Below are 16,538 nucleotides of genomic sequence, written 5' to 3'. Positions count from 1 at the left end.
TGACCCATCGACTTCCACTGGGCCCTCCCCCTTGCTCCCAAATTCAAAACTCTCGCACTCCCACCAACCCTCCTGCACAAATGCACTCAGGGGCCTTGGCCCCCTGCTGGTGTGTTAGATTTAACGTGGGTGTCATTTGCCTCGAACTCCGTATTGAATGCTGATGGACACAGCTTGGGGGGGCCCCTGGGTGACGTGAAGTCACAGAACAGCTGCAGCTATGCTCATGTGTAACCTGAGGCCAATGCTTCTGAAACACACAAGAGGCTGTGAACTACAGCATGGGTGGGGTGGGGGGGCCACCCTGCTGAGCATTCTGGTAAGCTGTGCTGCTCTCCTCCAGCAGGACGGGGAAGCCAGCACTGGCCTCTCCCCTGTGGCTAGGTCTACAGAGCAAGGGCCAGCCCAGCACTGCAGCCAGGACACCAGCCCTGCCACAGAGGCACTGACATGCTGGCTGCCCTGGGCCTTGCCGGCAGGACCAGAGGTGCCCATGGTGCAGTGCCTCTGTGCCATTAACAAAGTTATCCTTTCCTCCAGGCACACATATCCTCTCACCAGAGCAGAGCTAGGTGAGTGAGGCACTAGACTGATCTCTGCCTCTGTATGCACCTTGCACAGTGAACAACCTGCACAACCGTATGTGGAGGCCCTACTCACCACAGTTGTTCTCATCTGAGCCGTCGCTGCAGTCCTTCTTCCCGTCACACTTGGGGTTGCCCTTGCTCAAACAGAGCCCATTGTCACAGCGGTAGGTGTGTTCGGTGCAAGTCACGGTGCTCACTGCTCAAGGAGGAGGACACAGGGGAGGGAATCAATTCCTCTGTGCCACCCAACCAGAAGCCTGATGATCCATCCACATCGCGTCCCTCACTCAGGCATGCCCCATGCCGACCATCCCTCCGTCCTTGCTAAAGGTTCTCCACCTTCCAGAAGTAGAGAACTGACGCCCTCAACTTGCAGGGTGTTTGTGTTTATTAAACTCTGGACACGCTGCACGTGTCTGCTCACAGCTGCCTCCTCGGTGCAGCTCCCACCAGGAGGAAGGCCCCGAAGGAAGGTCTCACCGCTGTCGCACGTGGCCTCGTCGGACCTGTCCCCACAGTCGTCCTTCCCGTCACACTTCTGGCTCTGCGGGAGGCACTTCCCATTGGCGCACTTGAAGCTCTGAGCCGGACAGCCTGGGGAAGCAGAGCGCACTCAGGAGAGGTTTTGCACCCGGCCGGGAGGCGGCCCACAGCCAGGTGGCCCCACTCACTGCACTCCAGCTCGTCACTGTTGTCCCCGCAGTCGTTCACGCTGTCGCAGACCCAGAAGAGGGGCTTGCAGAACTTGTTCTTGCACGTGAACTGGTGGCTGGCGTCACACTCTGGGGGTCGAGGGGCGCAGTCAGCCTCCCCCGGCCGCCTCCCAGGGACGCGGGCAGCCTCGCAGCCCAGGGCCCACCTTCCCACCCAGAGAGGGTCTGGGGCCAGCGCTGCAGGAACAGCCCACCCTCACCCAGAGCCAAGGGGAAAGGCTGGACAGCTCCGGGAACCCCTCCCCGCCTCGGGCCTCGCTGTCCAGGGGTCTCAGGATCGGCCTGGAATGGACTCACTGCAGCCGAGCTCGTCGCTGTAGTCGGTGCAGTCGGCCCAACCGTCGCAGCGCAGCTCGCTGCGGATGCAGCGCCCAGTGTTGCACATGAACTTCCCCGGGCACGCTGCGGGGAGAGGGCAGCCCTCAAGCTCACGGCCGCCACCCCGCCTCCCGCCTGGGCGCCTCGCCTCGCCTCCCTTGGGGCCACCTCATGGCCAGCCTGAGGACCAGCGGAAAACGCCTCCCAGCCCAGCCTCCATCGCCAGGAGGAGGGAGCCGGCCAAAGCGGCACCCCAGGGCCGGGGTCTCCCGGCCACCGAGCCCTTCAGGGGGACTCCCACAGCCAGCGGGGACGCACTGGCCACGACCTGCAGCCGGGCTGGCCGGCCTCCTGACCGCCAGTGACCCACACGCGGGAAGCCCTGGGCAAGCGGAGAAGGCCGGCCGGGTGAGCAGTCACTTCTACAGCCCGTGTCCTTGGGCGGCCACATCCCCGAGGTCAGGCCCACAGCAAGCGAGGCTCGGCAGGACAACATCCCTGTCCCGTCCAGTGTGAAACGTCATCACCGGGATTCCCTAACTCTGAGATACTCTCCAACTTCAGTTCTCTGAGAGTGGAGAGTGTCTGACACTGAGGTCTCAAGGCAGACGCAAAGCCGGGCCGTGTGGCTCCTCTGCGGTAGCTGACTGCTCGCGGACGGGGCTCGCTCGCCCAGTCACGGGTTCAGGCTCACGGGCTCGGACCGGGTGCCAAGCCACGCAACTGAATTTTAACTTAAATTTGGATTCCTGCGTATAGTTAAAATGTCTTCAAAAGGTTATTTTATGATGCAGGCTGTCTGAAACAAAAAATCATGTTGTATGCGGAGGAAATGCTTTCCACACAGCAGACCAGGAAATTAAAGGCAATAGAAACTGCCAGATCTCTTAGGTACGCAGCACAGAATTTTCAAAGCCAGGAGTAGTCAGTGTGACGATTCATGCCCCAGTATTTTCTGATCTGCCTCAAGATTATGCTAAAGGTGCTAAATGCTAACGGTGCTAAAAGGCCACAAAGATAAGCCCAGATTCTCAAAGTCACAGTGATGCTGAACCAAAGGAACAGACAGCCCAAAGGAGCTCAGGGGGTGCTCTGTCCTTTGGCTCAAGGGGCCTCACACAGGGACTGAAGGGCACGGTGTGGCCCAGTGCTCACTGTGGCCTTTTTTAGTAAGTGCATTTATTTGGTAGCCTTTCTTTCAACAAAAAGCTACTAGAGTGATACCGCCTTGCACTCTCAAAATCAGGAAAGCACACGCTTATAAGACACAGAATAGAAAGTCTGTCCCGGGCCAACCCCTCTCAGCAGGTGCCCCCTTGTAAAGCCAGTCACTCACGGTCACTGGAGTCATAGGAGAGGTACTCAGCCAAGAAGCCCGTGTCGGTGTAGGACTGATCCGAATGGAAGCGAACGGTGATCCTGCTGCTCTTGCTGGAAACGACAAACTGGGGCCTCTCTCCGCAGTACCTGGAGGAGCAGCAATGGCAGGGAGAGGCTCCACCCGGGGGGCTCGGGCCCTCCCACCAGCCCCACGGCCGCCCAGCTCCCCCCCCGCCACGCACCTCTCCCCGTTGACCTCCACATAGTCCTTGGGGCAGGAGCCGGGGGGCAGGTTGGGCTCCACCAAGTAGAAGGATTTGAAGAGCACCTTCACATTCTGGTTGTTGGGCACCTGAAGAGAGAGATGCTGCTGGGTCTTGGCCGCTTCTTTCCCTCTTTCCCAAACTCACGGGTGTCATGGGGCAGCTCTGGGGACAGGGGAGCAAGGCCATGGATCATGGCTGCTGAGTGTTTTCTTCCCCGACCCGTGTGGGCAATATGGAACACACAAGAGGAGTGATTGGGGTTCGATGCCTGAAGAACTTCTGGACTCAGAGGCGAGAGACACTGTTCTGTTACTACGGAAGGCAGGAGTTCTCCCGACATTACCCACAAAACAGAAGAGAGAAGGTTCTCTGCCTGGGCTGGTGTGAGGGGGACCAGGCAAGACTCCGGCCGCTGCCATTTGGCAGGTGCCTCCTCTGCACCTCACACGCTCTCCCCCCTCCGAGGACGGCGCCCCCCAGAGGCAGACACGGCACTCTCACCGACCGAGGGCCCAGCCGAGGCACCATGGGCTAATGGCCACGGTCCGTCAGTCACGGATCAGGAGCAAGGCTTTGAGTCTGGGGCTGCTTGACGTGCAGGTCACTCACCCCCCCAACCCCGGCCCCCCGAACCCGCCCCGCCCTGCGGGGTTCAGATATGTGGTCCTCTTGGGGGCTGCTACAGGAGCTCATCTCCCTCTCTTCTGTCCTTCCTTGCCTGCCCTCCCGGAGGGTCCCTCTCCCTCCCCTGTTCTCCTCTCCCTCCCTCCCTCCCTCCCCCTCCCTCCCTTCCCCTCGCCCTCCTTCTCTCTCCCCACCTCCTTCTCTCCCTCTCTCCCTCCCGCTCCCTCTCCCTCCCTTTCTCTCTCCCTCCCTCCCCCCTCCCTCTGTCCTTCTCCCCCCTCCTCTCCCTCCCTCTCTTTCCCTCCCTCCTTGTTTCTTTCCCACATGCCCACATCCACAGCGCCTACCTGGATGTCCCAGGTGCAACTGATGTTGGGTGGGTAGTGGCCAGGATAGTAGGGGCTGCTAAATATGCCTTGGGCCTCCCGTAAGGAGCCTCCACAGCCTGAGGGCAAAGGCAGGAGAAAGAGGGGAGGACCTGCTCAGCCAGGAGTAGGCAGGGAGCCTGAGGACAGCAGGCCCAACACAAAGCCCATGCTGCCCTCAGCTGCTGGAGGCCGGCCGCCCAGTGTGGGCTCCTGACCCAGGTGATGGGCAAAAGGCCCTTTGGCTTAAGCTTCCAAACTGTCACTGACCTGGGCCGGTTCACCAGCCACAGGGTTTGGCCTGTGGCCTCCAGGGTCCAGGCCAGTCCCTAAGGCCTGTCCCCTTCTCCATCCATCCCACCCCTGCCCTTCCTTACTGCTCATCCTAGGCAGCTGGAAGAACGTGGCCTCAAAGCCAGGATGTCGCCGATCGGTGCTGGTTATCAGTGTGACGAGCAGGACGTTCTGGGAGGAGAGGAAGGTCAGGTTGTAGGAGGGAGGGTAGGTGCCACACAGCCTGTGGGGCAGAGGGGCGGGCGTTAGCAAGGGCAGACACAACCAGCAGAGGGCCCGAGCCCTCACCCCCAACCCCGGTCCTAGCTTCAACAGACCAAGCCTGGGTCAAAAAGCCCCTCCTCACACAAACAATCAGAGGCCTGAGTAAGGATTGACTTATAAGACTGTTTTTGTTTAAAACAGCAAATCAGAGAAGCAATCAATGGCTGGCAACAGAGGCTTCGTTAGGTAAACTGTGGACTACACGAGGGTAGGCGCAATGGCATCCACAGTGACACTTACTGGGGATTCGCTCACTGCTTCTCTATCTATCGACTCGGGCATCCTTCATAACAACTCCAGGAAGTCGAGACTCTTATCCCCATTTAGAGATAAGGAAACTGAGGCAGAGAGGAGAAAGAACCTGCCCAAGATCCCACAGTTAATAAGCGGCAGGGCTGAAATTCACACTCGGGCACTCAGGCTCCAGAGCCCGCACAGCTGCCGCCTGTGTCACGCGGGCTCTAGACAACACCAGGGAGGCCCATAAACACAATGGCTGCTGGTGCGAGTGCAAACGGGGGCAGCCACTGCAGAAGACAGGATGGAGAGTTCTCAAAAACTAAAACTAGAGATACCATTCGACCCAGCTGTCCCACTACTGGGTATTTATCCAAACAAGGAATCAGTAATTCAAAAAGATGTCTGCAAGGGCGGGCCCTGTGGCGTAGTGATTGAGTTCGGTGCACTCCACTTCAGCAGCCTGGGGTTCATGGGTTCAGATCCCAGGTGCTGACCTACACCACTCGTCAGCCATGCTGAGCTGGGGACCAACGTACAAAACAGAGGAAGACTGACACAGATGTTAGTTTAGGGCTAATCTTCCTCTCACACACAAAAAGAAGATACACCCCTATGTTCACTGCAGCATTATTCACAATGGCCAAGATGTGGAAGCAACCCACATGCCCACGGACTGATGGCTGGATAGAGAAGATGTGGCATATATACACAGTGGAGTACTACTCAGCCGTAAAAAGAAAAGATAGCGCCATTTGCAACATGGATGGACCTTGAAGGTATCATGCTAAGTGAAATAAGCCAGACAGAGACAAACACCATATGATCTCACTCACATGGAAAGTATAAACACATGGCTCAGTGGTTACCAGAGGGGCAGGGGATCGGGGGGCGAAAGGGGTGAAGGGGCACACGTGTGGCACATGTGTCAGTAGTGAGCATGATGTATTCTGCACAGAAGCTGAAATGTAATCAAGTGCACCTGAAATTAACAGTTATAAGCCAATATGACCGCAATAAAATAACGTTTTTTTAAAAACTATGGTTAGAGACAGGTTTACTGATTTGGAAAGATCATCACAATATACTCTGTTTTTAGAAAGCAGGTAACAAAACCAAATGTGCCATATAAATCCTGTTTTTAAATATTTACACAATATACACATGCATAGCAACAAAGTCTGGAAGAACATACATCATAAATTTAACGGTGACTGTTTCTAGACAGTAAGATCATAAACGATGTCTGCCTTCTTCGTGCATGTCTATTTTCCACTGTTCCTTTCAGGACCATGTCTTTATTTGTTGTACATTTAATAAGTTAGAGGGAAGGAAAGAAATCCTGCACAAAAGCAGTGTGCAGACGGGGTCCTGGCTGCGGAGCTGTGGCAGCAGAGGGCTCTGTCCTGTTCAGCCCAGAATTTCAGGCCATTATTAATCAGGAAACGTCAGCCCAGCCCATTTCCACAGACAGCAATAGAAGCTCCGGCCTACGGAGTCAGGAGAGCCAGGGCGAGGCCGTTTACCCCCACCAGCAGCGCCTCTGAGAATGTGCGCCACCCACGGGACAGGCAGCTGGCCAGGCAGGTGCTCACCTGGCACCCTGACCTCCTCAGCAGGGGTATTAAGCCTTTGTACTTCCCATAATCCTGACGCTTTGACATCTGGGGCCTTGCTGGCCTTGGGGAGGGTGCCCCGCCCAGGGTTAGCGAATTCCTGAATTCCTCGAGTAGGTAAAGACTTACCTGCAGGTAAGCCTTTCATATGCAAACCAACCAATGCAGAGCCCACACCCTATGCACTGTCCACTCCAGGCCACTAGCCACCAGCCCTAACCACCACAGGGCCAGGGACCAGACAACTACAGACAGACAGCCCCAGAGCCCACCGGAATTATTCCAATCAGCCAATCCTAAATCTGCTTGCCTCGCCTCGCCTGCAGAAACCACAACCAGGCTCCAGCCTTCGTGTTCCCCCAGCGCCCTCTGCCTCCTCACTGAACCTGTGCAGTCCTGTGCGGCTGGCCCCTCCCCCCGGAGAACTGTGAGAGCAAACCATCCTTTCAATGGCAGTCGCCTCCTGACCTGCTGGCCTCGCCATACCTGAGTCATAATAAACCCTCATTTTAAACAGCCTTCGCTCTGGTAGGTACAGGAAGCGCATCTGCTCAGTGGCATCCAGGGACCAGTGAGCCTCTGCACGCCGCCAAGCTGATGAAAGCACCTCGGAGATGCTCTGCTGGAGCTCATGCAGAGGACCACGCCAAACATGTCAGCAGTGGCCTGTGGCCAAGAGGCATCCTGTCTCTCCAACCTCCACTGCAATTCATTCCGGAGGCCCGGGCCACCACTGGCAGGGGCCCAGCTCCCACAGCCCACCTCTGCTCCCCGGGACACTCACTGCACCAGAGCGCGGGGTTCCACAGGGCTCAGGGTATCATACACCATGACCAGGTCATTGCCACGGTCATCACAGTTTGCAACATCAAAACTGCGGAAGGTGAGGCTCAGCACAGAGTCGGCATCCCCTCGCAGGGTCCACTGGCAGCGGGCGTGAGCAGGGTAGGGGCTGTCAGGGAAGCCAGGCGTGGTGAAGCGAGTCAGTTCCCTGCCTCGGGCGTGCAGGGCAAAGCTGCAGCTGTCTGTGCGGGAGACAAGAGGACATGACGCAGAGCTGGGCAGAGCCGGCCGGGTGAGTAACCCGGAGCCCTACTGGGGGAGCTTCCTGGTCCCTCTTAGACATCCCAGGCTGCCCTGGACCCAGGAGAGACCTAGAAGGGGCTTCTCATGGCCTGGAAGAGGCGGAGGGGTGTGCTGACCATCACCACCACATGACTTTTGGGGACCCCTTGACTGAAGGGGCACCTGGCCACATCCCTCCTCTTTTCCTCTGGGAGGAGAGCATGATACTTACTGTCCTGTGTGGTCTGTGCTGTTCTGGGGTCAGTGGCTGAAGAACAAGAGGGAGAATAAAGTATTTACTGATGTGGTCTATTTCCTTATTCCTGCTTCCTTATTCTCCGAAAGGGAGGGGCCCGACCAGCAGGCACTCCTCTCTTCCGTGCACTGGCTCTGTGACTGCTGGTCCCCCATGCAGTGGTCCACGGCCCAGCCCTGTTCCACCGAAGGCTGGCCCAACAAATGCCCAACCCTGGCGCCCCTGCACTCACGGAAAGCCACCACCGAGGTCAGCACGAAGGACTGCATGGCACGGGCACGGGGCGGCAGAGTGACTGTGCGTTCCTGGGCCATGGCACGCTCGGCCTCCTCCACCAGGTGCGTCGGGATGCTGAACTCCGACCGGTAGTAGGCAATGACACTGCCCTCGCTGAGGAGAGAGCAGCGAGCCTGAGATGCGGTGGGCATGGACCCCCCGCCTGCCCCCGGCTCTCCCAGATGCTGGTGCAGATGGGGCAGCTCAGGTCCCTAAGGGGAGATCACCAAGGGACCTTCCCCCAGGCCGGGGCCACCCCCAGGCTCTCCTTTATGCTCATCCACCTTTTGATCCCCTAAGCAAAAGACCTCGCCCCTTGACCCTCTGCTCTCAGTCTCTCGCCCAACCAAACACATTCCAGGACCAGCTCAGGCTCAGGAGAGAGGCAGAAACCTGGACTGAAGTTTGCCTCCCCGCTGGCTTGGGCGCACTGAGCAACAACTTTGAGCCTGTTTCCTGATCTCTGAAAGGAGATGAGGACGCCACCTGCCACACAGCATTCATAAAGATTAAATTAAACTAGCAAAATCAAAAACACTTTTGAAATAAAGTCTATTAAAAAATGTATTTTGAAGGCTGCCCACGCAAGGAAAATGTGAAGACTGACTGACGCCTGAGCACGTGGACGCTGCCAAACCCAACATGAAAAATCACAATCACAACCACTACTGAGCGGCTACGTGCAGGCGCCACACCTCTGTTCACAGCACTGCACCGTGTCCGCACACTGCATCCTGGCAACACCACCATGGTGACCTGGGTACCCGTCTTGGAGATGGGAGAGTTGAGCCTGCTAAGTAACGCCCATGAAGGACAGAACAAGGACGGGCACCTGTCTCTCCAAGCCAGGACCTCGCGGCTTTATCGCCCTGCAGGCTCCGAGGCACACTGGCTCACAAGGGACAGCACACCACCCCCATTCCCAGCACCCTCTCGCCCAGCCTCCCCCCACCACCTACCTGAAGGCAGTGACGGCTGACTCCTTGTGGTAGGGGCCCAGGGCTGGGACCCTACTGTACAACAGCTTCAGCTGAGGGAAGGAGAGGAGGCTCAGGGCAGGCAGAGAGTGGCTACCACCACTGCCCCAGCCCACACCGCTCCCTCCCGCCTGGGACCTGGGCCCTGGGCCCCTTCCCAGGGGCCTGGAAGCCCATGTCACACGCCAGCCCAGGGATCTGGGAGCGAAGAGAGGAGCATCCTTTCTGCCCGGGTGAGGGTGAGGGCGCCAGAGCAGACAGCGGGGACAGCAAATGGACTCACCGCTTCCTTCACCTTATTGGCCAGGTTTACAAACTCAGTGGAGTTCGAGTTCTCATAGGCATCCAGAAAGTTCTCATTGCTAATCCTCAGGTATCCATTGAAGATCTTCTGGACCCGCACATTCCGGTCTGTGCGAGACCAGGGAAAGAAAGTGGTCAGAGGAAGTGACAGCGCCCCCGCTCCTGACCATTCCCCGCTGTCCACAGCCTGCCCTCAGCAACCCTAGGGGAGGGAATGCCAGGAGAGGGCCAGAGGATGCATGGGCCCTACCAGCCAGCTCTGGCCAACTCCTCACCACTCTCCACTTACGGCCTAAAAGAGCCAGGGGAGACGGCACCCCAGACCCCTCCTCGCCCACCCCCAACTGCACCCTCCATTCTCCCCTCCACATCCACAAGAGGTGGCCCAGGGTCTGTCCATTGAGAGAAGAGGCACAGACACCCCACATCACCCTCCCCAGCACCCAGCTTTACTCACACTGGAAGTGCCACACCAGGAAACCAGTGATGAGAGAAAGCAGGAAGAAGCAGCCCAGCACGGCCACCAGCACCACCCAGCGCCTCGGGCCCCGCTTCTCAACCTTCCTGGTGTTGTTGACCGGCAAGAACTCTACGCCTTCCTCAAAGCCATTCATGTTCTGGATGGAGAAATGCATGACACTCAGAAACAGTCTCGCTTCAACAGCCTCCCCAGACCCGCTCGGGAAGAACGTTTACGCTCTGTAAGGCCCAGCTTGGAGAAAAAAGCAAGGGGACGTGAGAAGCAGTCTTCTCATCCGTGCATCACAGTGTGTGGACTGCACCAGCCACGTATTGCTTAAGAATTGTTAGTTTCAGTAAAAATGAAACGAACAGCCTGTCTAAAGCCAGTCACTGAGGCTGTCACCGAAATGAATCATCTTTGACGCAGGTGGATGCTCAGGTGTGGGGAGAGCCGGCCCAGCCCAGAGCCCTGATTGGCCGCCACTGCGCCTCTGTGCAAACTTCTAAGGGCAGCTCCTCCTCCAGCTAACGCAGCCCTGGGGCGCGGGGCCAGGAGCCCCCACTAGCTTCAGCCCCCATTGAGCACCTGAGCCAGGAGCCTGTGGGCAGCATGTCAACAGTACGGGCTACCCAGCATCCTTGCTCCGCCAATGTTTAACCAGCCAAGAGTAAAAGTCAGTAAACCGGGCAGCCCGCCCGTGGCACCCCGGAACACGCCACTCTGCCCCGTCTAGGATCTCCAGGTGAGGGGAGAAGGCCGGTCTCTACTGGAATCCACACCCAGACCCAGACCCAAGAGCACGAAAAGCACACGGAACTTCCCACAAACCAGGTGGCAGCTTCCTGGGCCCCTCCCAGGGTAGGGGTGGGGGGCCGCCCAGGAACAGGAGGCACCAACGGCCAGAAGCAGGCGGGCGTCTGCAGCACCAGTGACAGACAGCAAACTTTCCTCCCCTGGAGCACACTCGATTGGCCTGCCCTCCATCCTGGAGGCAAGCAGGGCATAACCACCCCATGCACACTCCAAAAGGGCTTGCAATAAAGCAGTAGATGTGGCCATTTTTAACAGTTTGCAACTGTGATTCTTCTGGTGTTTATCTCCTAACTCCGCCTTGAACTGACATTTCTTGATATGTTACATTTAAATGTTATCTATTAACTCACCCCTACGAAAGATTCTCCGCACTCCTGCCATATTTATATACTTACCTCTCTCATTTTAGTTTCCTAATTGGTTCTATTTGTGACTTGATCTAATAACGCACACAGAAACACACCCCATAGCTAACCCTACCATGGTAATCATATTGCAACATGTCGTACACTTTCAATTTACACAATGCTATATGTCAATTACATCTCAATAAAAAGAAATTTTTAAAAAGAAAAGAAACACACCCCAGAGGTGACTACTTAAAACACTTTCAAGCTGCTTGTTCTGGAATTTGCCCCATATTTCTAAATAATATGCCAATACCACTCTCTCGATCCATCTATTTAAAATATAATCAACTGACTTTCTATTACGATAATGTGAATTTTAATGTCCTTCCTTCTGTCTCTCCTATCCTCCCAACAGTTATACGGCTAAAGATTTAACAAATTATATCCGTATCCTATGTTTTATTAGTTTTTGAAAATATTGTTCACTATTGTTTCCTTCTCAGTACAACTAATTTGGTTTTCCTGCTGCAAATACTCATTTACTTGTGTGTTTTTTCAACACACATCCAGGGCTTTCCACACAACCCAAGAGCTCTGTGACACTCTCCCAATCTTCCACACACAGTCTGTCAACCACCTCTCGTGTCACTTTCTTCCTGGGCCTCCCTCCCAGGGCCCTGCGTCCTGTCCCAGGGCTGGTGTCTGGCACTCCCTTCTCCATCACGCTGGGGATTTCCTTCACGTCCCTCATGTGTTGAAACCCCTATTTCCTGGATTCCATGTCTTCATCTCTCTTGGCTTACTTCATTTGGTGGAACACAGGCTTCAGCAGCTTCCTGAGAGGGAAATTTTTGAGACTGCGTTTCTGGAAGTACCTTAATTCTGCACTCACATTTGTGGACAGTTTGGCTGGGTATACGATTACAGGTATCAGATAATTTTCATTTAGAATTTTGAAGGCTCCATTGTTTTTTAGCTCGTCATTTTGCTTTTGAGAAATACAGTAATAGTGCAAATCCATTATTTTTTATTCATAATTTCTTACCTTTCTCTGAAAGCCTTGAGGATGTGCTTTAAATGGGGTCTTTAAATTTCATTATGCTGAGCTCTCTGCCTGCCCTTTGAACCTGGAAACTCAGATCTTTCAGTCCGGGAAACTTTCTTGTATTATTTCTTAGGTTCCACCCCTTCATTTTCTCTGGTCTACTTTTCTGCAACTCCCATTATCTTGTTCCCCTACTTTACCTACCCTTTCTCTGCTATTACCCATGTCATATTTTTTAACTTCTCTATTGAGTTTTTCATTTCTGTTATCAAAACTTTAATTTCCAAGAATTCTTTCTTGTTCTTTGAATTTTCCTCTTTCTTGTTCTCTGAATTTTGGATGCAGAGTCTTCTCATCTTTATATTTCCATGAGTACCTTTTCTCTGTTTTTGAATTTCTCTTTCATGTTGAAGGCTTTCCTCGAATGCCTGAGGATGCCGGGTGGTTCCTTCAGATTTAGGAATGAGGTCCCAAAGGCTGTCTGGAAGCTCTATGTGTGTGGCCTGCCACAGTGGCTTCACTAGAGGCCACAATTAAGTGCCTAGCCAGGTTTTTTCATGGGAACTCCCAACTGTTAGGCTATGTAGATCCTTTCTATGGGATGATTTAATTGCTGCAGAGAATAATTTTCTAATCTCCTGGACACAGCAATTTAAACCCAGCCACTGGATTCCGGAACTTGTACGAGAATAAACCTGTAACTCTTTTCACCCCTCACTAAAGCCTTCCTCTGCACCTGGTGTCGCTAAGTCTGGAGAAATCGATTTCCCATCCTTTATGGGGGCTGGTGGGGTAGGGGTATTTTTGTTTGGGACAGAGGTGGATCTGGGGATTTCTAACAATGCCCTTCCTTGTCTCACCTCTATCTTCTGTAATCCCTGAGCCCAATTCCTGAGTCTGGCAGAGGACAGCATCAAAGAAATGCTAGAAGAATATTTCCAAGAGCTAAAGAGAGGGCTATAGCTTCAAAGTCAAAGGGCTCACTGAACAGTGAGAAAGATAAATGCAAAAGCACAGATAACTAGATACACGATGACGAAACCTCAGAACACCAAGGATAAACAGTAGGTCCTCTACATCTCTGGCTTTTTTTTCCTCTCTCATATTTTACATTTTTCCATCATTTGGTTCTATTTTGGGATTCTTTTTTTAAACTTACTCTTGTAAACATGCCATGGAATTTTTTAAGTCACTTCACTGAGGTATAACTGATATAAAAATAAACTGTATATATATAAAGTGTACAATTTTTGGCATATTTTTGGTGTGGCAAACTTTGGCACACCCGTGAAATCACCACAATCAAGATAATGAACACATCCATCACCTTCAAGTTTCCTCCTGGCCCTTCCCTCCTCCTCCTCCCTGATTCCCTTTCCTGTCCCCAAGCAACCACTTATCTGTTCCTGTCAGTAAAGATTAGTCTGCTTTTTCCAGAACTTTATATAAATGGAATTATACAAGATGTATGCTCTATTGTCTGGCTTCTTTTACTCAGCACAGTATTTTCAGATTCATCCACGTTCTTAAGTCCATCATGGAAACAGTGCATTCCTTCCTATTGCCGAGTAGTGGATATACAACAATTTGTTTACCTATTCATCTGTTGACGGACACTTGGGTGATTTCCAGTTTGGGGCTATTACAAACAATGCTGCTATGAACATTCCTGTTTGAGCCCTTGTATTGGCAAATGCCTTCCCTTGCCTGGTAAGCCCCTAGAAGTGGAATAGCAAGTTCATATGTTAGGCTTAACTTTTTAAGAAACTGCCAAACTGTTTTCCAAAGTGACCGTGCCATGTCACATTCCCATCGGCAGTGTAAGGGGATTCCAGGTGCCCGCATCCTCTCCAACACTGGGTATGGTCGGTCTTTTTAATTTTAGACATTCTAATAGATGTGTAGTTGTATCTCACGGTGGTTTTAAGTTGATTTTCCCTAATGACTAATGATGTTGAGCATCTTTTCTTGTGCTTAATTGCCATCTGTTTATCTTCTTTGGTAAAGTCTCTTTTCAAATCTTTTGCCGAGTTTTTTAAATTGGTTTTCTTATTTTCCTATTTTTGAGTTTTGAGAGCTCTTTACACATATTCTGGATGCAAGAATATATCAGATATATACTTTGCAAAGACTTTCCCCTAGTCTGTGCTTACATTTTCATTCTCTTAACAGTGTCTTTTGAAGAACAGAAGTTTCTCACTTTTATGAAGTCCAATTTGTCAAGGTTTTCTTTTATGGATTGTGATTTTGGTGTTGTATCTAAGAAATCTTTGCCTAACCCAAGGCAACAAAGATTTTCTCCTATGTTTTCTTCCAGTAGTTTTATAGTTTTAGGTTTTACATTTGGACCTATAATCCATTTTAAGTTTACTTTTTTTTTTATCGTGCAAACTATGGCTCAGAATTCTTTTTTTCTCTTTTTCTTTCTTTTTGCATATGGATACCCAATTATTGCACTACCATTTTTTGCACAGACTATCTTTTTTTTTTTGAGGAAGATTAGCCCTGAGCTAACATCTGCAGCAATCCTCCTCTTTTTGCTGAGGAAGACCTGCGCTGAGCTAACATCCGTGCCCATCTTCCTCTACTTTATATGTGGGATGCCTACCACAGCATGGCTTGACAAGTGGCGCCATGTCCGCACCCAGGATCTGAACCAGCGAACCCCGGGCCACCGAAATGGAACGTGCGAACTTAACCGCTACACCACCGGGCCAGCCCACTATCTTTTCTTTACTGAATTGCCTTTGCACTTTTGTCAAAAGTCCGTTGTCCAGGGGCCAGCCCCGTGGCCGAGTGGTTAAGTTCGTATGCTTTGCTTCGGCGGCCCAGGGTTTCGCTGGCTCGGATCCTGGGCACAGACATGGCACCACTCATCAGGCCATGCTGAGGTGGCATCCCACATGCCACAACTAGAAGGACCTACAACTAAAAATATACAACTATGTACTGGGGGGCTTTGGGAGAAAAAGGAAAAATAAAATCTTTAAAAAAAAAATCCACTGTCCATATGTTTGTGGGTTATTTCTGAATTCTATTCTGTTCCCTTGATCTCTTTGTCTATCTTTATGCCAATACCATACTGTCTTCATTACTGTAGCTTTTCAAGTCAAAAAAGCTATTTAAATAATAAGGGAGTTTAGCAAGGTTGTAAGATACAAGATCAATATATAAAACTCAATTGTATTTCTACATATTAACAATGACCAATTGGAAATTAAAACTAAAAACATACCACTTACAATAGCATCACCAAAATGAAACACTTAGGGGCAAATCTCACAAAAGACGTACAAGACCTGTACACTGAAAAATACAAAACACTGCTGAGAAAAATTTTAAAAGACCCAAATAAATCAAGCAATATCCCCTGCTTATGGATTGGCTGACTCAACACAGTTAAGATATCTGTTCTTCTCAGATTTGTCTACAGATTCAATACAATCTCGATCAAAGTCTCAGTAGGCTTTTCGTAGATATCGATGAGCTGCCTCTGAAACTCATATGGAAAGGCAACAGGCCCTGAAAAACAGAACAAGACTGGAGGACTAACATCCCCTGATCTCAAGAATTATAAAGACAACAAATGTTTGCTTTTTTTAATTTCAAAACACATGTATCTCATTTCCAAGAGTGATGTTTTATTCTTTGATGGTTACTTTTTGGAGCAGCCTTTTCTCATTTTATAAACGCACTACCTTCCTCTTTCTTAGATGCCAACTAGACTTTCTCATCTTATCTTCGGAACTGGGTCTTTGCCTTTCTCTTTCAGGCTGCAGGTTTTCTTTAAATGCCCAATGGTCCTTGGTTGTCTAATCACATTTAAAAATGAAAAAATAGGCTTTAGCTAGACTCTCTGAACAGACTGTGGGTATGTTTACATGAATTAGAAAAAAATGTAACAAGATAATAGTTTATTATGTTTATTTTCAACTTACAGAGTAATTTCACGACTATTTCCTTACCTGATGCTCAAAACCACCCTGGGATTGCTCATGACTGGTGCCATTCCCCTGCGCTACAGATAAGGAGGGGAGAAACGATGACGTTGCAGGATCGCACACACAGCAGCTCAGTGGCAGATCCAGATTTGATCCTGGTTTTCTGCCCCCTAGTGTGGTCAGCTTCCAGAAATGCGGGGAGCAAGTATTCAGGGAAATGGGAAGCAAGCTCCTTGGGAAGAGGAAGGTGGCCGACAGCATGGACAGTGGACCCAGGGGCCACTCCCAGCCTTGCCATGGAGCCAGGCTGTCAGCAGTGGGACTGGCTCGTCCCTGCAGTGTGCATTCTGGGGCTCCACTCAGCCCAGAAATGCTGTTTAATCAGTAACGAGACTGCTTCCTTTTATAACCACACTCTCAGCTCCATGTTCAGGCACATTAGAGA

The 16,538-nt window shown here is 51.9% G+C and overlaps 1 protein-coding gene across 1 annotated transcript in view; it reads right to left on the bottom strand.

Moving 5' to 3' along the window:
• ST14 (ST14 transmembrane serine protease matriptase) overlaps positions 1-16,538 on the bottom strand; it is a 40,003-nt gene that overhangs the window by 9,085 nt on the left and 14,380 nt on the right. The window contains exons 2-15 of the mRNA XM_046685652.1: positions 9,939-10,098; positions 9,462-9,589; positions 9,161-9,231; positions 8,158-8,315; positions 7,902-7,937; positions 7,389-7,629; positions 4,571-4,710; positions 4,176-4,273; positions 3,181-3,290; positions 2,955-3,085; positions 1,598-1,702; positions 1,259-1,369; positions 1,068-1,181; positions 661-783 (exon numbers count right to left, since the gene is read on the bottom strand). Coding sequence (XP_046541608.1) covers positions 661-783; positions 1,068-1,181; positions 1,259-1,369; positions 1,598-1,702; positions 2,955-3,085; positions 3,181-3,290; positions 4,176-4,273; positions 4,571-4,710; positions 7,389-7,629; positions 7,902-7,937; positions 8,158-8,315; positions 9,161-9,231; positions 9,462-9,589; positions 9,939-10,098 — 1,726 coding nt within the window. The remainder of the gene's footprint in view (positions 1-660; positions 784-1,067; positions 1,182-1,258; positions 1,370-1,597; positions 1,703-2,954; positions 3,086-3,180; positions 3,291-4,175; positions 4,274-4,570; positions 4,711-7,388; positions 7,630-7,901; positions 7,938-8,157; positions 8,316-9,160; positions 9,232-9,461; positions 9,590-9,938; positions 10,099-16,538) is intronic.

This window comes from Equus quagga, chromosome 14 (genome assembly GCF_021613505.1).
Source record: "Equus quagga isolate Etosha38 chromosome 14, UCLA_HA_Equagga_1.0, whole genome shotgun sequence".
Classification (NCBI taxonomy): Eukaryota; Metazoa; Chordata; class Mammalia; order Perissodactyla; family Equidae; genus Equus; species Equus quagga.
This window is presented reverse-complemented; position numbering and strand designations above follow the sequence as displayed.